This window comes from Podarcis cretensis (assembly GCF_951804945.1).
Source record: "Podarcis cretensis genome assembly, chromosome: 3".
Taxonomy (NCBI): domain Eukaryota; kingdom Metazoa; phylum Chordata; class Lepidosauria; order Squamata; family Lacertidae; genus Podarcis; species Podarcis cretensis.
This window is the reverse complement of record NC_137172.1, coordinates 88,188,726-88,212,737: the sequence shown is the minus strand read 5'-3', so window position 1 is coordinate 88,212,737 and position 24,012 is coordinate 88,188,726. Positions and strand designations below refer to the sequence as shown.

Here is a 24,012-nt window from a genome sequence, read left to right as displayed (position 1 = left end):
TGGTGGCAACTGCTAATAAACATAGTCAGGATTTCATCCTGCTGCTGGTGACTGAACCAACTTAGGATGTCTGCATTCAAACCCATTTCAATGAGAAACACTAAACATCATTACTTCAATTCACTGGGTGTGAATTTCTGGAATGAGTGCAAGCATGTGCAGCCCATTTTGCTTGATTTGCTCACCCCCCTCCCCCGCCCCCTGCTCACATACCAATAAATAAGTGGTGCCAGCTGGTTTTTACAGGTGCAGCCCTTTGAGTTTCTGCAGATGAATGCTGTGATTTCAGGAAGACAGGTATAAAAGCTGCAGGATGTAGCGCATGGAGGCAATTTAGTGTATATAAAGTAGTAGTGACTTGCAAAAATGCCTTATTTTTAGAAAATATTAACTCGATTGCTTGCCTAATTGCTTTCCATCATTTATATGCAACTGCTGTTGTTCAGACTAGCAAAGAATCAAACCATATCCTAGCCTTATGGGCAGTTGCTTATCCCAAGAGGTATTCTAACACACTCAGCTTTCCTTTCACAAACAGCTATTTATCTCATCTCACCTGTTTTACTTAACTTTATGAGCATCAGTAGAATCTTAATAGAGTCTGGCATGAATCCGGACTGTCCCTGAAGGGCTCATTCCATTTACAGAAGGGACTGAAACACCCAGCGGCAGGAAGGCAGGTGATTTTTACTTATTTACACTTCCCAATGCAACTTTTCAAACCATCTCCTACATTGTTCTGAAAGGCCTCCTAACCTTCCAGAGCAGCTTGTTAAGGAAAGGAGGAATTGGCAATCAACCCTTCCCCGTAGCAGGACCATCCGTGTGCAGAGTTCCACACAAATACTCTACATCCAACCCAATGTGTCTTAATATTTCCATACTTTTTTTCTGTACTGGGGTGTGCTGCATGTATAAACAATATTCACTGAGAAAGGTCAGCTAAATTATGTCCTAATGATTCATGTGATTTTAGGGTTGGACACAACCTAAAGGTAATTACGATTCAAAAGGAGGAAACATTTCAGAAACATAAGCCATTTATACCTCAGAGACCTGCTTCTAATGAAATATCTGACTCATTGTGTTGGTGAGGTAACCCTCAAGCACATCAAATCCACAGCGGTTGTTCCATCTACGATATAATGGCAGAAGCCAGGAATCAAATCCACATGTAGCTTAGATTTGAAATTCCTTTTTCTTTTGAACACTCACATTTAATTCAGCCTCCTGAAATACCACTTTAACCAAACAGTCTGAACAGATTAGCCCATATATTAGAATAATGCAATATATGACATTCTCAAGCAATGTAAAGCAATAGGGCAGAGGGGTATAAACATTTATCATGCAAGAAGTGCCTTCAGAATCAGATTAGTTTCATAATACTAGCAAAACCTTTTTCATTTATGCATTAGAAGGCAAACATATGTGGCTTGTCATTATTATTATTATTATTATTATTATTATTATTATTATGTACTAGAATACTGCTTTCTTGTTTTTCTTTAATTCCAGATCAACTGAAACATATAATATTATTAGCACACTAGTGGACAGTTCCCCAGGCTATATACCGTATTTTTCGCACCATAGGGTGCACCGGACCATAGGGCGCACCCAGTTTTTTGGGGGGGAAATAAAGGGGGAAAAATTATTTTCCCCCCCAGCCGCGGGGCTGGGGCGGGGGAAGCTCGGGCTTCCCCCGACCCCAGCCCCCAAACAGGCAGCTCACTGCAAGCCGTGGGAGCGCTCCCGCTGCTTGCGGAGAGGTCCGCGAAGCCTGGGCGCGCTGAGCTCAGCGCGCGCAGGCTTCGGCACGCTGGCAACTCTCCGCAAGCAGCGGGAGCGCTCCCGCTGCTTGCGGAGAGGTCCGCGAAGCCTGGGCGCGCTGAGCTCAGCGCGCGCAGGCTTCGGCACGCTGGCAACTCTCCGCAAGCAGCGGGAGCCCAGCGCTGGGCTCCCGCTGCTTGCAGAGAGGTGTGCGAAGCTTGGAGAGCGTGAGGGGTCGGTGCGCACCAACCCCTCTCACCAGGCTTCAGCGAAAGCCTGCATTCGCACCATAGGATGCACACACATTTCCCCTTCATTTTTGGAGGGGAAAAAGTGCGTCCTATGGTGCGAAAAATACGGTAATTCCTGAAGTCTGAAACATGCAGAAGGGAATCTCTTCCTTAGACAATTGTTTCTAAAGACTGTTGTGAGGTGGCCTTTAAAATATTTATTTTACAATATTGTGATCAGAAGGCTTTCTTACTGAAGAAAGTACTATATATAATACACTGGGTTTATCTCCAGTTTCAAAAGTAGTGTATGGCAGGCTCATACAGTTTACAATTATCATTATACTTGTACAAATGGATAGTGGGTTTTACATATTATTTCAATAGTTTTGTGAAAGCACTAAATTCTTAAAATTGGAACAAGTATGGCCTTTTGTATTCAGCACTGAGTTGTTCTCTGCAGCAAACTGAAAGTTATCACTGGGATTTTGTAATCTACAATGTACAAGTGGATCCCCCTCCTGTGTGACCTAATCAAATGCACTTCATACAGATATTTGTGTGTATCAAATGCCAAGAGACCATGAATTCATATACTAACTGAGAAAGTGAACTTATGGTTTTGAAAAAAGTCAATTTAGTTTTTCAACATTAACCCCTACTTTTTTCTTTATAGTTTGAAGAACTGCATTTCCAATTTATGTTGTGCTTGTCTCTGTCCTTCTAACTGCAGGAGTTATGTTTCTAGATTTTATATGCTGAAGGTGACAGTAGACCAAGAATTTACTAGGTTTCCCCCCTTTATTCCAGTAACTTTGCTTCTGATAGGTTGATGACTCAGGGGTCAGCAAACTTTTTCAGCAGGGGTGCGGGTCCACTGTCCCTCAGACCTTGTGGGGGGGGCCAGACTATATTTTGAAGAAGAAAAAATGAACGAATTCATATGCCCCACAAATAACCCAGAGATGCATTTTAAATAAAAAGACACATTCTACTCATGTAAAAACACGCTAATTCCTGGACCATCCGCAGGCCGGATTTAGAAGGCGATTGGGCCGGATCTGGCCCCTGGGCCTTAGTTTGTCTACCCATGGTTAATGTAAATTCTGTTGTTGTTGCTGCTATATAGGTTTTTTTTTGGGGGGGGTGGCTTATATTTTGCAGTGGACAGGACTGGGATGAGCTTCATGTAGCATTAAAGAGTTATTTTCCCATTTTTCCCTAGCAGCATCCATTATCCTGGCCTTGGAAGAGATTGAACCTTGATTAATTTGAAAAAAGGAAGTCAATCAGTTCTGTGTGCATTTGTGTATTGAAGCCCTGATCATTGAAATGTGATGAATTGAGCTGCCTCTTTGACATGGAAAGAACAGACACGCCCAGTTGTATTTTTGGGAAAAAAACTGCTGTGTTGTCTGAATTGGCTATTTTGTCAATTTTGCAAGCAACCTTCATACAGATCAAAGTCTTGGATATCTGAAAATACTGTAATCTGGCCTAAAACAATTTTGGTTACAGTAGAGAGAAATGTATAGTCTGACTCACTAGAGTACAGTGGTACCTCGGGTTACATACGCTTCAGGTTACATACGCGAGGTACCACTGTATTTAATATCTATGACTTGTACTTTTGTAATATTGGCAAACTAGTCTGCGATGTTGCATGCAGAAGAAAGGTATTACAATCCAAAACATTATTTAGGATAAAATAAAAATCTCCCATTATGATTAAATGGTCATAGGACAGCACCTGTAGATGTTGAAAATAGTTGTGAAATTGTGATCGGAAGTCTACATTGGGGTCATAAATATTTATGATTGCTAATTTTTACCCAGCAGTGTAATATAAAATGACCTTCAGGGTCCTTGATTTCCTTCTCTAGTTGCAAAGTTTAAGATTTGCAAAGCAGGATAACTACCCCTTTGGCTTTTTTTGAGAGAGATCGCAGTCATAAGCCTCACTTACTCAGCACTCGCATAATGTATGCCTGCCTGTTTTAGGAATGTGGCTGTCTTCACTGAGGACAATTTCTGCTCTCAATTTTTTAAACCTGTGGTTAACACTAGTTTGTATTTAAGGAGGTGCCCCAGGAAATTCATGGAAATTGGAGAGGTAGGCATAGCAGTATTCTCTGAAAATTAGTGTACTGGGGGAGTGCAACAGAGAGATGAGCCCCATCAATTTCAGGATTCACTATTCGTTTTTAGGCCCGAGAAGGCTAATTCTTATGTAAAAATTTGCAGAGGTGGAGGCAATGGGAATAGAAAACTAGGTAATATTCTTCACATACCAGAAGAAACAAAAATGTTAAGACATTAGCAGCACTATCTGTAACATGTTATCCCGGTCAGATCTAAAAAAAATTATTGGGAAGGAGAACAGTTGATAAATTATCTTTAAAAAGGGAGGGAGTAATAATAATAATAATAATAATAATAATAATAATAATAATAATGATAATAATAAAGAAGATTAAAATATTCAGATTATAGGAGTGGGACTTGCTTCTTGCCTTGAAACACAAATTTCCTAATTTGCTTCCAGGGAAGGAGCACCAATCCATCCAATATTACAAAGGGAGAGGTTGTTCCAGCCTGCCAACAAACTTGGCCCCAAACTTGGCCATTCCAAGCTATCAAAAGTGAGAGGCTGTGGGTAACCAAAGCTGAAATGTGCCTATTCAACATCATTACAGCAGGAAAGGAGCATAGCTGTTAACTTTTCCCTTTTCTTGCGAGGAATCCTATTTGGAATAAGGGAATTTCCCTCAAAGAAAGGGAAACACTGACAGCTATGGAAGGGAAGGAGGAAAAGGGAACCATTCTGGCGCCTTTACATTATATTAGTTTAACATTGCACACGCCTACAAAGACCAGCTCTGAATTAATCACAGTCCTATTCCAGTTAATATCCATTTCACATATAACAACTAGGACAAAAGTGAGTTGAGGTTGGTACAGTGTGTGTGTGGTGAAAGGGAGAGGTGAGTTTTATAAAACGATATTTCTCGTGGGCCATACCTAGTAAACTCTAAGCCTGTTGTGCAGATCAAGCAAGCACTGGTGGTATGATGAAAGTGAAAAGGGGTGTTATGACCAGCAGCCACCACCACCCCACAAATTTTTACGTTAGAAGTGAATTGAAGGAACTGAAAAAGGAATGAAGATATTGTGTGAGGTGTGGAGGGGGCAGGATGGAGAAAGCGTAAAGGGAATTCCAACAAAAGAGAGATAAAATGTTATGGCAGGAGAGGCTGTCTGTTCAGCCTTTGTCCCAAGAGATAACATCAAGCCATATGTTTGAAGGAAATTAGCATGGTGTATTTCACATCACTCTTCAGCTGGGTGTTGCGTAAGGAAGTCCTCGACTGATGCTGCATTGCGGAAGGCCCTTATGTGGCCTGCATGTCAAAGACAAAAGATTTCTGGACGTCAGATGTAAAAGCTTGTGTTTCTGTCTCTTGCCATCTGGCATACCTCTGAAAACAACTCTCAACCACCTATTTTGGGTGGTTGGGGAATATCATAATGCACGCATTATTACAGTCAACCCAATGAAACATTCCCTTCTCTCTTGCATATTTGGGAATATCTTCCTTGGTGGGGAATTAGAGGAATTTTACAGCAAAGGCTATAGGAGTGGCCTCCTTCCTGTGTGAGAGATAAAAGATCTAGGAGCTTGATATCCAGTTCAAGGGATAAATCCAAAACAGCATGCGATGGAGAGCCAGTGAAATTTGTGGGGTTCCCAACAATTCCTATATTGTTCTGGTGAGAGTTTGAGGTGTTTCACAAGCAGCCTTGATATCAGCCTATAGGGCCTCGTATATTAATGATCTCTCTCCCCCAGTCCTTTGTGCCAGCCTTGTTTCACCTATTCCCAAATGGTTGTTTATTGTATCCACTGAGATCTGTAGCACATCCACTGATTTTTTAATATTGTTTTTAAATCTGCTGCCATTTTTTTTTAAAGTGCAGAAGAAAACCCTCCTTTGCTTCTTCTGAAGCAGAGTTGGGGGAATAGTGCTTTTAGGCCCTAGTGGGGAGGCAGCCTTAGGCCCTTGGGGAACTGCAGAATTATGGCCCATTAGCACAGTTAATGAAGGAGATTAAGGTGTGAATGCCACCCATCTGCCTTCAGTGAGGTTCACAAGGATTCAAAAGAGGTACATTTGCTTTTAGGCACCGAGAAACACAGCTTGAAAAGGCAGCTCATCTAGGCGTGTCTGATCCCATCTCCATCTTAGCAGGAAGTCTCTTGGCTGTCTGTCTCTCAGCTTGTGGTACTCTTTTGCTGTTCTTGTTCAGTAGAAATAATGGAATAAAAAATAAAGCAGAATCAAACTTTTGAGGGGCTGAATGTTTTCTTAAAGAACAACTTGGACAAGCTGACGAATCTGTCTACAATTTACTTTACAGGGTGAAGAAGGAGCTAAAGGAGAAAATGGCACCCCTGGTTTTCCCGGTGAGAAGGTGAGTTTCCTGCCTCTGACCTCACGAGTTGCAGTGATATAATTCAATCGGTGCTATTAAACGTAAAAAAAAAAAAATTAGGACGTTTGGCAAAAGAGTCTTATATTGTTGACATCCTGAGGACCAAAATAGTTTAATATATGTAAACTAACACTGATGTTTGTTACCATTTAAAAACATAGTAGAAGCTACTTTTAAAAAAACCTGACAAATCAGATTTTCCCACCTGTCTTGGGAGGCCGGGACCTTGACTGTTAGCTACAAAAGCTGAGGCTGCTGAATAGACTCTTGCTTGCACCCTGCCTCTTAACACAGGCCATTTCGCAACCTGAGGTGAAAAAAATCATTTACACACGTAAATCATAAGACTTGTCATGGCCAACCAAAAAATGGGTCACTAGAGGGGTGAAATATGAGGTGATGAATAGTAAACCAGTTCAGTGAATTCTTTGATAGATCAACTTGGAAAACGCAGAATAAGAATGAGCTAATGTGTAGTCCCTGCTTATCTATGCCATATTGCAATATACGTTGTAGGCATTTCTCATCTCTGTGTTGTTTCATTTATACATTTAATAAAATCATACCATACAGTGCAAAAATTATCTTGTTCTCTCTCTCTTCCCATGCCACCTTGAAGGTGGCAACTGCTTATTTATGGCTCAACAGATCATCTTCAGTATAAAAAGATCTCCCTGTCTTCCTGGGGAAAAAATTACAGGCCTTTTCTATTTCATAATAAGTGACAAATTGTCATCATATTAAAACGGAAGAGAGATTATATGAAATTTGGAATTGGCACTGTAAAAGCGCAAAGCCAATTGCTGTTACGTGAAGGAGTGGAAGGAATCTGATAAAATATGCAAGGCATGAATTGCTTGTATAATGGGATGTATTGAGTAGAAAGATTAGTCAAAATAAGTATTCAAAAACAAAAGTAGTGGAAAATTGTCTGTCTGACTCTGTATCTAGTCTGATAATGTTCTAAGCTAACATATTAGCAAGCACATACTCATACCCAATCTTTAGACCTAGCTCATTCACTGTTTTCTGAAGAAAAGAAAACGGATCTGATATTTCCCATTTAAAAAAAATAAAAGTATAGTTTTAAGTATGTAATTATTTTAGTTTATTTGTACCCCACTTTTCTAAATGCATTTGTTGTTTAGTCGTTTAGTTGTGTCCGACTCTTCGTGACCTCATGGACCTAAAGTAGCTCTAAAAAACCACCAAACCAACCACAATAATAAAAATTAAAATACTAAGATTTCTTTTTCTTCTTTTTTTGAGGAGCCTGATCTGGCATGTATCACTGAAACCTGGGTGAGTGGGTGAACAGGGTGGAGTTGGTCTCACCCAGCTGTGCCCACCTCAGCCAGCACACTGTTATAAGAAAAATATTGCTCCCTTTCCCTTATGGGGTATCTAAGAGCCCGTATAGAGTCCTTAAGTAGGTTCTCTATCGGTAGGAGAAAATAACAGAGGCCAACCAGAGAATATTGAGAAGCAAAGCAGCTAGTAAGCGTGTTCTTTATTAAACTGTTGCAACAGGGTCCCCCAATCCCCCACGCAGGGAGGGAGGAGAGGAACCCAGAACATTGGTGTGCAAGCTCTTATATAGACTTGAAATTGCCTAGCCTGTAGCTCAAGTCCACCCCCAAAACATCATTCATGCATCACAGAAAGAGGTGGTCCCCAGCAGAAATTTGAGTGTGTTGCTTCTCTCCTGTCTGCCAGTATACCCGATAATGCCTTATCTGATTGCCTGAGAGCCTGGCCATTCCTTTGAGATGGTAAATACTTAGTTCCTGAATCTCTTATGCATATTGATAGTGTGCTCAGCTTAACAGATACTTGCCAGACTGTATTTACAGGGAGGTGTAAGCCCCTACAATCTAAAGACAATTGGAAAGCTTTTCCCATTTCCTTCCTCCTCCCAGAGACATATTTGAGGTCAATTTGGGAGAGTCAAAGTGGCTTCAGGATTGTTCTCCTGTACTATTTCAGACACATGGTTTATATACTTATGTATGTGTTTGCCTTGTATATTTATGAACATTTATTTTTTATATATAAGACCTTAAAATTCCTATAACAACACCTTCCTAAAACCCACTTTTCCTGTCACCTCACACCTAGCTACCCTGGCAACCTTCTAAACTCCCAGTCTCCTTTCACACCTCAGGGTGTGGGGAAGGACAGTTCTCTTGCGTTGTCAATGGCGCTGTATTGTTTCTCAACAGCCCTAGCTTGGCCAGGCAATTTTGCCTAGGCTAGCTCAGGAATTCCTCTTTAGCTTGTATTTCTCCCTTCACATCCCAAATAATTAAATCCTGCCATTTATTAATTTCTAGGGTTTAGGGGGGGGGGTCCCCCTTCAAATTCATAACACCATTATTGTTCCATTCACAGAACCTTAGTCTTCACTATTTCAACAGCATCTGCCCCTTGCAGAGTGTGCATTTCCACAATATTATGTATTTATTGCAGACTCTCTTAATATATTCACTCTCTGTGAGGTAGAGAAAGCAAATAATTCATCAGGATTGAAATTGAAATGAATAAAACTGACACTTGCATACGGAGGCGACTTTTACAATCTGGGTTACTTCTGGACCTGAACAGTAATGTTTCATTTTTACAAAGTTAGTGTCTCATCCTTGCAAGGGCTGTGTAATGGATTGTGAAAACTGAGCTTGTTTCATTAAAAAGCTCTGAATTGGAATGCTTCGCTGTTTTGGCCCAGCGCTACACTCTTGTTTGACTCAAGACCAGTATGTTTAGTGTTAATGCAGTACTGGTTTGCCTTTAGGCCACCATACAAATTCCTTTTATAGGAATAAACAAAGGTGTCTTAAATGTTATACATCTTAAATATGCAAATGTCTATCATACAGGCAGTCATCAGGATCAACAACTATGTGTGCACATTTTGAGGCAAACCTATATTTGCTCCCATATTATGTGTGAAATGGCCATTTGTGGTCACAAGTGTTTAAAGAACATTTTTCCAGTACTGACTTTGTTGTTAACAGCCTACTAGAACATTCTCAGGACTTTTAAGCTAAGCTACATTTGTTGAGACCACCTGCTAAGCAGTGTTACGTAAATAAAAACATTTCTTTCTTGATTTTTCACACATATTTGCTTCAAGATTTAGCTGTTTTAAATGCCTTGAAGCATTCATTTTAGAAACAAGCATCTGAGTAATCTTCAAAAAATAAAGACACGCAGATAGGAAACACAAAAAAGATGTCTTTGCAAGTCTACTTGTACACTGGCTCTTCTTTTTGCAAAACCTTTTAAGAGATTAATATTCTCTTAGAATGCAAAATATTTTCTAATAGATGCAAAATATTCTAAGTGTACTCAGTTGCATATTTCTATCAGCTATACAGTCAAAGAGACAATTTGCAGAGATATTGCAGGCCTGGGCAAAACCAATTTGGCAATGTGCTTGCTATCTTAAAATGTCTTTATCAAAATAGATAAATGCCCGTGGGAAATTGATGTTGATCTGGACACTCTAGGGCATGTTCTAGAGTGCCAGAACCTCTGGATTTGCATTTCAGACTGCAACTCCTCACAAATCACTCTGGAGGACTCCTTGATTTTTTTGAAGAAGCTTTTCAGGGGACAGAATGCGCTCTAGCAGGAAGGAGAATAAGAAGCCTCTCAGCTTGGATCCTTATATCATCTTGCTTAATTTATTAGCCCAGGTCACAAGCATCCCCGTAACACAATGAGCCTGAATTAAATTTATGCAGAACAATAAAGGGCTTTGAAATTATTATTTTTTACTGAAATGAAAGAATGATATGCAAGAATAGTATGCAAAGATGAAGTCTCATCGAACAAGGAATATGGCCATATGTTCAAATTTAAACACACTGAAAATGCCACCGGATGTAATTATCTACATCCTGAGATTCAGACATATTTTCACATTCAGGGCCAAGTAATGTGTATAGAATTGTTGATATATGACTTTCTGCTGTACAGTTTATTTTCTGTGTTTTTTTCTTACACCTGTTTTCTGATGCCACACTCTGAAGTAATCACTACTCTCTCACCGAAGCACTTCTTTGCTAGTTGTTTATCCTGTGGGATTCAGAACTGCATGCTTAAAACCAAAGAGCAGTCTAATTCCCACCACAATAAATTGTTTCAGTATCATCTTTAGACCCTTTTGAAAGCTGTGAGTGAAAAACAGGAAATGGTTTACCATGGTTAAATGCATTTTCTATTGTACGGCATGAAGCAATGCAACAAGACAGGGTAGGCAAAAGAGTAGTTAACAGCATGGAACTTTGTCTTCTGTAATGGTAATGTGAACCCAGTGACCTTTTTGTCACTTCCCAAAAAATATAATAGCAGCTGTGAGAAACTTTTATTTCAGGAATTTCTTCTGGAAGAGACAAAAATGAGACTGCAGAAATTCCCTCAAAATGTGGTCAACAGAAAGCCACATCGCCATTTGATGGTACTTTATAGGGTCACATGAGATTCTACTGAACAGTTGGATGCTGTTTTTGTTAAGCCAAGCAATAATCTCCAAGCAAGATGTTTTAAAGCACCCCCAATTCCAAAGCATGACTCATTTGTGTCCTTGTTTCTTAAAAGTGGAATGCTCAGTTTTAGTGCTAATTGCTTACAGACGTCTCCATTCTGAAAATTCACTAGTACAGTATCAGTTTTGTTAAATGAAGCAATGCAAGCATACTCAGTGGTAGCACAGAAGCACACACTCCTTGCAACTGTTGGATATACACATTTCCTCATTTTCACCATGTAGGACACGTCTTTCCCTTGACAAGTTAGATGTTGAGTGACTTAAAAAAGGAGGAGGCAAGGGTTGTATGGATAGTGGATCTGTATTTTTGGAAGGACCTCTCTGCATAGAGATCTATCACTCATTCCAACCCCCATCAATGATCCAGCATCACCATCAAGTTGTGTATCACCAGTGAGTCTTTGCCGATGTAACTACATCTGGGATGTCCAACAGGTCGATGGCAATCTACCAGTCGATTGCTGGGCTTTCCTGGTCTATCACGTGATCCTGATAGATGCCCACCCCACCCCCCAAAGTTCAACAACTCTGATCAATTCACCCCCAAAAAAGCTTAACAACTTTGGTCAATACAATGAGTAGATCACTGCCAGGTGTTGTTTTGTTTTAGTGGGAGCAGATGGCAGTCTCTTGGAAGTTGGGCATCCCTGAACTACATCTATGTATTTTATACAGTAAATATAGAATGTTTATATTCTAGCATTGCCTGTGGTTGAATTTTCTGACATGCTAAACTGTGGTTAATGTGAACCAGACAGGGAACATATGAAAGCAGGAGAAGGCTAGACTTAGTCTTGTAACTCTAAACAATGATTTAGCATTATATTCAGCTGTAGCCATAGATTCTTGGGATGTTTCCAAGCTGCACAATAATATCACATGTAAAATATATAATGGCTGTGCAGGTTCCTAGAGCCTGCATGTAAATGCTGGGCTGCCTGATGTCCTTTGTGATAGCTTAGATCACGGGTGTCAAACACAAGGCCCGCGGGCCGAATCCAGCCCGCCAGACCTCGTCATGTGGCCCGTGTAGCCGCCGCCGGCCGCTAGCCTTCACCTTTTATTCTCGTTTTTTTTTTGTTGTTGTTTTTTTTTGACACAAGAAAGTTTACATGGTGCGGCTCCCTGCTCGCCTCCCCCCGTCGCTCTTAAGGATGTGGCTGCTGCTTCAAATGTCCCCGCGTCTCTCAACTTGCGCCTTCGTCGTCGGGGGCCGAAACGAGGCAGGCAGCTGGCTTCTCTCTCCCGCTCACTGCTCAAAAAGAGCAAGCGGAAGGTCAGGTCTCTCCACGCCGCAGAGGGGGAGTCTTTCTCCTTGGAGAAACTTTTTTATTCCAGCCTTGGATCTTCTCCGGGGATGCTGGATCCTCCCCGCCCGCCCCCCAAACTCCCCTTTTCTTCCAATCCTCAGCCACCTTGGAATCCCTCTTGGTGGGAGAGAAGCGTTTTTGGCTTCTGCGGAAGGTTTCCCTTGCTGCCACTGCCACCAGCAGCAGCAGCGGCAGCCCCGTCTGTCTGAAACGGCCACTGTTTGGTTTAATAACACGATCTTGTTATGTCTGCTCAGCTCCGGCCAAGCGGCTCCTTCTCTGCGAGCGGATCCATGTGCATCCACGTTACATCGGGGGTTCCCACGGCCGCGCTTCCCGTGTCTCCCCCTCCGCCCTCCACCGAGGCGCGTCCCCTTGCAACATCTGAAATTATTTTCTCAGAAACGCCAACTTTGGGGCTCTTCTTTTCTTCTCTCACTCTCTGCCCCCCCCCTCCGCTGCTCTCACGCCCTCCCCCCTCGCCGATCCCAGGATCTGATTAGATTTCCAATCACAACCCAGTGCGCAATCGGATTTCTGATTTCAGCCAGGAGCAAGCCAGCAATCCGGAGCATCCGCATCTTCTCCTCGCCAAACTCTCTGCATTATTATATCCGTTCGCCTTGCCTCCAACTCCTCTGCATTCCCCCCTCCCAGAATTGCACATCAAATGCAAAGAGATGCTGATGGTGGCGGCGGCGGCGAGCTTGGTGGTGGGAGGAGGAGAAAGCAGGAAGAGAGAGAAAATAAAATTCCCACCAGATGTTAAGAATCCATCATCATCATTTATTTTTTTTAAAGGAGAGTCCGTTCCCAGGGTGGGTGGCTTCGAAAGCCCCTCTCTCCTCGCACATCCTGCTATTGCTTCCCGATCCTTCCCGGCGTGCAAACTCGCCCTGCGGGAGGCGTCCTCTTCTCCTCCAGGCTGGATTTCACCAGCCCGGGGCTTCCCTTCCTCTTCATTTCACCTCCCTCTCCATCTTTGCACAGCCAGCCTTTCCAGGATTGACGATGCCCGTGATTAAGTTGTTCTTTGGGAATATGGGGTGGCTGGTGGGGGGGGGGGTGAGTGGGAGAGAGAGAGGCGCGCACACACTCCAAACACATAACATCCTTCTGGACCATCTACATTATTACAAAAAACAGAAATAATTGAATGCAGTGACAATAATTTATGATAATAAAGAGTGGACACATAGTCCTACAGATACACCCGGCCCTTTGAGGGTGACCAAACTGCTGATGCGGCCCCCGATGAATTTGAGTTTGACACCCCTGGCTTAGATAATTTGTAAGTAACTGGGACTCTACTTCATCTTGAAAAATATGCAGTGTGACCATATGGATAGTGAGGTGTGGACCAAAGTGTATCAAACACTGTCAAATTAAGCAAGCTTATCCACAGTTCCTTTTTGCCCTGTTCATTCCAGACAGAGGTCTGTGCTTAATACACAGTGTCCAAGCGTTTTTTGTTATTTTGCCCTGAGCTTTCCCTGTGAAAACCCACTCTTTAAAGCTGAATTGGAGCAAATGACAATTCAGGTTTTCCATGGATTGATGTTTGGCCCAACTGAGCTTTAAAGAGCGGGTTTTCGCAGGGAAAGTTCTGGGTGGGGGGGTGGGGAGGCGCTTGGACATGCAGCTTTAAATTGTGGACCGTGCCTGGAAAGTGCAGAGGAAATGTAAGCCCAGAGTGCCCTAAATATTCTACAGCAGCCTTTTCCAAACTGGTAACTTCTTGATGTTTTGAACTACAACTCCCATCAGTCCCAACATCAGATCGGCAATAGGTTGGGGAAGGCTGCTCTATAGACACCATATTTTATATATTGGGCAAATATGCTCATACTTCTATAAATATCCAGACTATTCTAGCCCTTAGTGTTACAGTTGGGTTAGAAAATATTAGATTGATTTATCTATATAAGTAAGATGGGATAATGGAGAACATTGCTATCATTTCTTCATAATTTCACATAAAATGTTTCCAATTAGTTAGTTAATGGCTGATGGATAATCCAGTTTATATATAATTTGCTTCAGGGAGAAGATGGTCTGATTGGTGTTCCTGGTGCTCCTGGTGGTTTTGGTGAAAAGGTAGAACCTATTTATATCAATTTATTGCAGCTCTGTGTTTCTTATTTCTCTTATTCTATTCCTTTCTGTTTTCCAGAAGTAGCAAGAGTAGAATGTTGGGTTTGGCTGCAAAAATCCCTTGAACTCACTGAATAGCTGTATCAAAGTTCCCATGTTCTGATCAAACTCAGTGGGTTGCTGTGACAATAAAATGCACCCCAAACTTCTTGATGGAAGGTCAAATATAAGTAGATGAATACACCAAAAGGTGGTCCAGAGATAGCAAGAAGAAAAACACAATGTTGGCTTCTTTCCAGTCTAATGTTGTGTAAAAACATGGGGCCCATTGTTTGATACTAACCTGTAGAGTAATAGTGTTCTTTTAAGCACCAGTGGAATGTGCATTGAACATGACAAAATATGTTTTGTGTATATTTGGTAATTAAAAGGTCATGATTATTGTGCAGTACTTTATATCAGTGAATCTATTGATAGAAAAAAATCCATCTTTCCCAGATTTAGAGGGACTATCCAAATTCCGTATTGTGATTTTTCATAAGATGCATTCAAACACTGCTTCCAGAATCTATTCTAGAAACCACACAGCCTCTTCGTTCTAGTGTAATAGATATTGTACACACAGCTTAATATCCAGGTGTCAGGGAACTGCCATCAGGGCCGGAGGGAGAGAGCGGGCTCCGGAGGGGTCCCAGAGAGCGTCCCGGGATGGGGAGAGGCAGCCCATCTTCTGGGGAAGAGAATCAGCGTAGCACCAGTGGAGAAGGGGGGCAGATGGGGGAATCGGCGAGGCGGTCCCATGACTCTTTGCCAGGGACCAGCGGGGAGAGTAAGGGTCCTCCGCTGCCTACACCCTCCTTGCGCAGAAGGCTTCCGCGCAGGGAGAGTAGGAGGAGACTAGGCGTCAAAGAGCTTCTTTGCTGGAAGAAGTTCAAGAAACGCCCACTGACGGATTCTGCCAGCGATTGAGACAGCCACGGGTGAGTGGCTGTCCGGACAGAAAAGGTTCACTCAGGCAACACAGCCGGGTGTTGCACCGGTTTATGCACAAGCAACCCCTAGAACCATTACACCAGGCTTATGCATTTACATTTTCTCAGCTTGAGATCTCTAGATAAGCAATATGTTCTACTTGCTGCAAGAACACATCACATCAATAAGACTGGGTGTGCTGTTAAAATATTTTTAAAAATTCTTCACATTTGCCCAAGAAATGTTTATAATATATGTAGGCATTTTTGTTTAAAATCTACATTTTCCAGGTTTGTAACAGTTAAACAAACTTCTTCCACTTGTGTGTGTGCACGCATCTTTTTATGTGTCTGTTGCTTATACTATATAAGAATTTTTCCAGTTAACCCCTATTTTTTCAGATCTATCAATGAAGCATTGTTTTACAGGAAATAAGAGTTTGGGTGGCTATTTTGAATGACCATTTTCAAGCAAAAAGGCAGTAAAATGCCTGTCTCTCAGCTACTCCATTGCTAATAAAAAGTCTGCCCCTAGAAATAGCACTCAGTGTTTTATCTACCATGAATAGTAAAATGGTGATCTTAGCTATTAAGTTAGATTGTTTCTGTGCATGGTATTCATATGACTGTTGAGAACACAAGAAAAGGGAATAGGATCAGTGAAATAGTGAACTATTGGAGATTATAACCACCCAGAGGTACTTTAACAGGACGTAAGGTGGTAAGTTCTGTCTATACATCTCAAATATATAGGATCATAAGGAAGTGTGAAGGTTTGCAGGCCTCTTTTCAGTTTGTTAAATATAAAGATGGTCCAAACTATTTTGATCAAACTTGCAATTGTCAGGTACGTCGTGGGGATATTAGATCCAAAATGGCGATTTATTCTATGCAAACCTTTATTGTTTTATTTGTAGCTTCCCTGCTTTGATAAAAGGAAAATGTTTCGGAACGTTAACATTATCATCAATAAAGGCGACACAGAAACATCGAAGGATGAACGTCCTTTGAGGCTTGGTTTTTGTATATTTAGAAGCCCCATCTCAATCATTGTTATGAGTCAAAATATATTCTGTAATTCTTTTAAGAAGTGAGTAATTAGCTTTCCCTCCTCTTACATAGAAACACAAAAGGGGAAATGTAAAGCAGTATCCATTGCTTCAATGTGTTGAAATGGTTGTTTTAGAAGTTTTGCATACTACTGACTTCTTACATTGCTCCCAAAACCAGGGTGAACATGGCTTGAAGGGTGACAAAGGTGAAGTTGGAGAAAAGGTAAATAATACTGTATTTATAAACTGATGTTATTTGATATTACTGTAAAGGTAAAGGTAAAGGTACCCCTGCCCGTACGGGCCAGTCTTGACAGACTCTGGGGTTGTGCGCCCATCTCACTTAAGAGGCCAGGGGCCAGCGCTGTCCGGAGACACTTCCGGGTCACGTGGCCAGCGTGACATCGCTGCTCTGGCCAGAGCCAGAGCCGCACACGGAAACGCCGTTTACCTTCCCGCTAGTAAGCGGTCCCTATTTATCTACTTGCACCCAGGGGTGCTTTCGAACTGCTAGGTTGGCAGGCGCTGGGACCGAGCAGCGGGAGCGCACCCCGCCGCAGGGATTCGAACCGCCGACCTTTCGATCGGCAAGCCCTAGGCGCTGAGGCTTTAACCCACAGCGCCACCTGCGTCCCATGATATTACTGTATATTGGCTTAATTATTTCTAGCTTCACCTGAGACCCATTCCTCACTATTTCAGATGCAAAACTCCTACTTTCTATAAAGATAACGGCCTAGTTCGCATGTGACATTAAACTATAGATTAAAGCATGCTTCTCATTCCCATTTAAATCATACTTTGTTCAATGGCTTATTGTGAACTAGGCCACTGATAGAGCACTTCAGTGCAAGGCTTCTGCTGTTCAGTCTAGTAATAAGAAAACTGTTTTCAAATATGTGACATTTACTGTTTGAATTGAATTTGTAACCATTGTTCATATTTTATCATAAACCTAGCCTTGACAAAACACTTGGTAACCGATGTTACAAGGTACTGATGTTGCCAGCAGTAGTTTATTGTATATTTGCACTTAGGACTGCCAGCTAACCCTTTTTCATAGAATCATGTACCAACTATAGCTGCAATCACTAGAGGAATCTCATGTCCATCATCAGACGTGATGCATGGTGGACTCCATGTGATTTCCAACATCAGCTTCAAAAGGGATTTCTGCAATCTCACAATTCACAGTAGTCATGTGAACAAGCATTATTGGTGGGTGCCAGTTTTATTTGTGTCTCCATCCCATCCTCACTGGGTTATAACCTTGCTAGTAGCTTCATGGACTCCTGGGGCCGGCTGAGTGACTGAACTGGATTTGAGCAGGTGACATGTTTAGTGGTTATTTTTTAGAAGGTTTAGGTTGATATAGCATAGGGAACAGGCTGAATACGACATGCTTCATTTTAAAGGCCCTCAGATGACAAAAAAGTCTGCCGTGTTGGCTTGGTGCATGTGGCACCTAGACTAGGACAGATTTTATTTGCTTAGGATGTTACTATTGCAGATTGGCTTGAGCTGACATTTTTTCCTGCATGTGTAGGACCAGGGGACACTTTCCTGGGGTACAAATGCTGCTTGTAACTCTTCAAGTTTTGAAATTTGATCGAAACCCACAGACAGGTCCGATGACTGCACCTCTTTGAAACAGATCATTTTAGCCTCTAAAAATGAAGTATACAACAGATTAAAAATAACTTTGGCCATCTAGGAATGCAAGTGATACTGCAAAAAGAGAAAAGTTACTATCAACTTCCATTATTTCTAGCAGTTGTGAGATGGATAAAAGGGACATGCTTGGATGATATCTGAGCATGTTTTTATTTTTAAATAATTCTCAATTAACCTTTTAATGATTTTAAGTGGCTTCCCAGCAGCTGTGTCAAAGCATCCTTATGTCTTACAATTGTATTTTATTTGGACGCAGGGTTGGGATGGCTGCAGCTGCTGCTGCCACTCTGGCTGCACTATTTGTGTTCAGTTTTCCTTCATTCTAATGCAGACTTTGGAAAAAATGTGCAGTCACAAATGCTAATAGCTTTCTGGTTTTGGTCTTGATTCTAACAAGTGTTTTGTGGTTGTCCAAAATATTATAGGAATCTCTGAGTGCTTAAACAGAGTTTGACATTCAGTAGTCCTTCAGTGCATAGATTATACAATTGTATTGGAATTGCCTCTGACATGGAAAGCCAAAAATGTGTGCGCTTGCATTCGTGTGTGTGTGTGTGTGTGAGAGAGAGAGAGAGAGAGAGAGAGAGAGAGAAAGAGAGAGAGAAAGGTTGAAGAAAAGAATGTGTCAAACACCTATTCACTGAGGGAATTTAAACATCCCATTTTACACACAGTTGGGGCCCAAGCATCATTTTGGGGCAAGTGCAAACTTGTAACATAGGCTTTCACCACCACCCCTCCCCGCCCCATATATACAATATCATGAGTCATAAAATAAAAGTTTCTATTTGAATTTGGAACTAACATTTTCTACGTTTTTGAAATTGAACCACTAAGAATTTTCAACCATGCTCCAAAACAGCACCCCCCCCCCATGCAGTGGCCCTTTTCATGTGTCAAACTTGGCTGTAGATTTTTGAAATCAGTAGTGGGGAACCTGTGGACCTCTAGACTTCAACTCCCATCAGTTCCAGCCAGCATGGCCAGTGCTCAGTGATAATTCCACCATATATGGAGGGCCACAGGTTCCCAATCCCTGTTTGAAACCATTGACCTGGCTTTATCCTGGTCCCACAGATGCACAGGTCACAGTATGGCTTGCCATATCATGCAAACCTAGATCGTGGCTTGTTTGCTTCAAACTACGATCTGGGTTTGCATGACACGGCAAACCACAAACAGTAAGCCAGATATAAGCCAAGAACAAACATTGGTGCAGTTATCACTTACTACTGCCGTGTGCTGTGACTTGTTCGTGCTGCACACATTGCCTTGTGGGGTTAAGGAATCCTGTGCTGGGGGCAGGAGGCAAGTTCATGATTAAGCCATGGTTTAAAACAAACTGGCACAGTGTGAGACGCAAACCAACTCAGTATCAGATTCAGTGGCAAGTAAAGGAGTGAAGTGAGGTCCTTTTGATTCCCTTTGCACTCCCAAGCATGGATTAAAAGGGCAAGGGCAGAAGGATGTGCGTTAATAACAGAAAACAGCTTTGCCCTACAGATGGGATAGGGAAGCCATCCTGGACACAATCCTACATGCTGCACTTCTCTGATTAAGCCTATTACCATCTGCTTTGTGTGGACAGATGTCTGAGAGTGACTATTAATGTGAGCCAACACCTGTGCGGAGTACGGCTCACGGAGGAAGGTTCTTGTGAATGGCTGCATTGTGACAGCTCTTGGCTTTAAAGTTTAAGTCCTCCCCACATCTTTCTGCAGTAACTGCTCTCATTTTTTGCACATTTTCAGAACCAGCACTCTTGGAAGTATGTAAGACTGGGGAACAGAAGCTGTAAAAACCTGAAGTAACCATATGTTAGCACTTACTTATAATGGAGTTTTGCTCAGGAAACATGTTGGTGGGTCAAAAATGTTGAAAGCTCTGATGGTCCTTTGGGGGGTGCGGGAGCAAACAGGGCAGTATCTTGGTAGATCAGAAAAAAGATATTAAGCTGTTTGTTTGCAAAGCAACTGTTTTGAATATTGTGGTCTCTAATCTTTAGAATGAGCCATTTTTAATTTGTGGGGTGTTGTTGTTGTTTGTTTTGGTTGAGGGAGGAGATGTGTCGTGAGAGGAGAGCAGCTTGGGGGGGGCAATCACAGGTGACAGCTGGTGAGAAGATACCATTTTCTGCCAAGGAAGATAAGCTCCCTCACTTGAGGATGAGTGTGAACCCCTTTTTACCCATTTGTTTTGCAATGAATGAAAGTTGAACCAAACACACTCCATTTGGTTCAGTTTTTCATTTGTTACAAAACTAATGAAATGGTTGTTAACATGACTTAACTTGACTGGACACTTTAAGGTTTAGGATAATTTTTCAAAGAGGAGAGTGTTGTAGCAGTAGAACATATATTGCTGTATTGTAGTTGGCAAGTGTGGTGTGTTACTCTGACAAATAAGTCTGCAGAGCTCAGGCCAAGGGCTTATTTCTCTTTCATGCTTGCAAGGAACCCCCTATTCTGAGAAGAGCAAATTATGGAAGCCTGCAGCACATTACATCTGAATTCGGCCAAAACAAATTAATGTATATAATTGGCAATAAAAGAATGTTCTGACAAGAAAAAACTAAAGAGGACAGGGTAGTAAAATATTGTTCTTGTGGCCAATTTGGGACTGTGCCACAACATACAGATTACTATTTGTATGTGAGCAATACCCTTCTTGAAAACAGCTTGCAGCTCTTTATTTTTGTTCTGAGAACGATAAAAAGTTAAGTTTATTAGAGAACAGAAATTGATTTCCACTTGCAGCAGCAAATATCCAGGTGCAAATAGTCTATGGGGGGGGGGGAATTTGACCTATATAAAATCAATAAAGTATTTCTAGCGAAGAACGTGGCCTCTAGTGCATCAGTTTTGTAGTGGGCTATTGATTTTCCAGTGTTTAATAATGGTATGTGTAACATGATGAGAAAAATAAAAATTGAAACAAAATGTAAAAGGAGAAACAGCATTACCTTCTTTGCTCTCAGAGCGCTAGACATCTATGAGTGCATGTTGCAAGAAATACTGGAGGTAAGAAGATTCATTAATTCTAAATGAAAAGTCAAAATTAAAAGCAAGTCCATTTCTCGTTGAGAAAATGATGCTGTCCGATTTAATAGATACTTACTTGGAAAGAAGTCCTACTGTGATCAATAGGGCTTACTCTAAAGAAATTGTGCATAGGATTTAAGCCTTATAAAAATGTCTATCAGTCAGATATTTAACTGCCAAAAGTAACTCTCCTGCAAAATAGAGAACCTAAGTAGATAATACTGTTGCATGCCACCCCCAATCTCCGAATGATGCAAGATTCTGGGTGTTTCAAGTGCTTTACCTAGGGTGTTTCAAGTCCTTTTGGAAATGAGGCACAGCAGAGACTGTGGTTTCTTCATGATACATGGTTTATTGACACATATTTACAACCTGAGCCTACAGTGGAGGCATTCACAGCACTGACACCCCAAGAGGGTCTTGCTTCTCTTGTAGGCATACCAGTAGTTCTGGATTCAGATGGACAACAGCCATGGCTCTGACCCTCTCCTCAGCTAGCTGCCTTTAACAGACTGCCACCTTTTGTCCTATGTCGCATTCCAGCAAACTCTAAACTCTGAAGCCTGGCTTTTGTTATTCTTACTCATTCTGGGGTTTTGAGGGGAAAGCTCTGGAACAAAACAAAACAAAACAAAACAAAAAAAGCCACTTGGACACTGAGCTTTAAAGTGCAGACTGTGTCTGGAAGAGCGGAGAAAAGGTAAGTGTGGATTAGCCTATAGTTGCCGTGTTGGGCTTAGGCAGAGGTGACCCAGATTCTATTCTGCCATGAAACTTGCTGGGTGATATTGGGTCAGGCGCTATCTCATAGGATAGTTTTCCTTACAAGTTTGTTGCAGCAGCAAAACGGGGCAGGGGAGATCTATGTACACTGCTCTGAGCTTTTCAAACGAAGGCTGGAATGGAAGTATAACAAATTAAGGAACTTGCAGAAATATAAACTGATAGGTCACGCTGGTATCAGAAGCTTGTGAAGCTGAGGCTTTACAATACATGCTCACCAGTCCATCACACATTTGACATTGTTGTAATCGCTGTGCGGAATCTGCTAGTCTCTAAACAACAATTGTAGCAGTCTGCTGAATCCACAGTAAATGTTGATGTCCTAAAAATGCATTATGTGAGAGTAATGCCATTTGTCAGCTACTGACAGGAAAAGATTGGTTCCTGACTTACCTTTTAAAAGAAAAGGGAACGGGGCTAGTTTCTGTTTCTTGTAAGGACTCGAATGTTCTCCAGCTAGAAATCAGAAATCAATCTTAAAATATGAATTCCTTCCAGTAGCACCTTAAAGACCAACTAAGTCAGTTCTTGGTATGAGCTTTCGTGTGCATGCACACTTCTTCAGATACCAATGCACACGAAAGCTCATACCAAGAACTGACTTAGTTGGTCTTTAAGGTGCTACTGGAATGAATTTTTTTGTTTTGACTATGGCAGACCAACACGGCTACCTATCTGTAACTTAAAATATGATTTATTGACCTATTGCGTGAGCAGTAAAGGCGCTTTCAAAATTTGCTTCTCTTATATTCTTCTGGTTGTTTGTCACCAAAGCCTTTTTGGTCATGCCTTCCTGAAGAAAACTGCATATGACCCTCTCCATGTTGTTTTAGTTTTGCAAAGGAGATATAAATATCCCAGAAGAAGGCAGAAGAGTGGGGATGTGGGGTGGGGATCAAGGCTATGTGATCCCAGGAGAGATGTCTGCATCCCCATTTCTTGTTTATTACTTATATTCTATTCTCAAGGTTTGTCATCTTACTGTGAGAGCATCCTTCCAGTAATTCTGGGAGCAGTCTGGTTCAGTCAGCATGAATGCAACTAGGGAATGCCTCCAAGCTGGAGAGCCTTCATACCAGATCTCTGTCTGCAAACCAGAACAAAGGCCTAAAGGCCTGTGTCTTCAGCTCACTGTTCCAATTTGCTAAATTCAAACATCTGGAGGGGAAATGACTGACTATCACTGTTATCTGGACCCAATTTATATGGAGTTGTAAACTGGCAGTCATGAAAATGCAAGGCTAATTATAGAATTTAGGCCTGTAAGTGACCTTAAGTGTCATGTATTTCATCCGCTACTCATAATCACATCTAAGGCAGGTGCTTGTCTAATCTGTTTTTAAAATCTCTCATTTATGGATTCAGCAGTGTCCCCCTTGCATTTTGTTATACTGCAAATATTGTTGTTATAAAAATATTTGTACATGAAAATTCTCAGCATCTTGGCAACCTTTCTGCTGAAGACCATTTGTAGGAATTTAAAGGCTTCTATGTGAGAAGACAAATCCTGTTCTTCAGAAATCTATGCTTTATTCATAGCATCCCAAATAACTTGCAAGTTCAGGTACCTGCCATGCTTCACTTGGCAGAGACTTGTGGAGCGGGACCTTTATAAATTAGTAGTAATGACTGGATTAGTAGTAATTTTGTTGGCAAATTTAGGGCAGGTGTAGTGAACTTGTGGCTCTCCAGGTATTGTGGGACTACAACCCACATCTCTAACCAATTGCTACACTGGCTGAGGCTGATGAGATTTGGAGTTGACAACATTTGGAGGGCCACAGGTTTCTCACACCTAATTTTGGGTCATGAAGGTATCAGAATACTGTGGCTTTTAATCCCCGCCCCCCATGATGGACCAGCATGGCTTCCTACGACTTTTTATCCAATTACTTTGTTCAGGGTTAAGAATAGGCAGCATTTGTTTTGTGAATGTCATTCTAGTAAGGACTGCTGGTAGGCGACGTGAGAAATGCTTGAATTCCTCTCAGATATCATGTTGGCTACCTCAGTGCTCTTAAAAGCAAAGTAAGGGAGT

General features: G+C 41.7%; 1 protein-coding gene across 6 annotated transcripts in view; it reads left to right on the top strand.

Annotated features, from left to right (window-relative positions):
- The window catches only part of COL19A1 (collagen type XIX alpha 1 chain), a 193,897-nt gene that overhangs the window by 73,229 nt on the left and 96,656 nt on the right, over positions 1 to 24,012 (top strand). For all 6 annotated transcript variants that reach the window (XM_079970398.1, XM_079970399.1, XM_079970397.1 and 3 more), the window contains exons 10-12: positions 6,423 to 6,476; positions 14,403 to 14,456; positions 16,655 to 16,699. In XM_079970398.1, the coding sequence (XP_079826524.1) occupies positions 6,423 to 6,476; positions 14,403 to 14,456; positions 16,655 to 16,699 (153 nt within the window). The remainder of the gene's footprint in view (positions 1 to 6,422; positions 6,477 to 14,402; positions 14,457 to 16,654; positions 16,700 to 24,012) is intronic.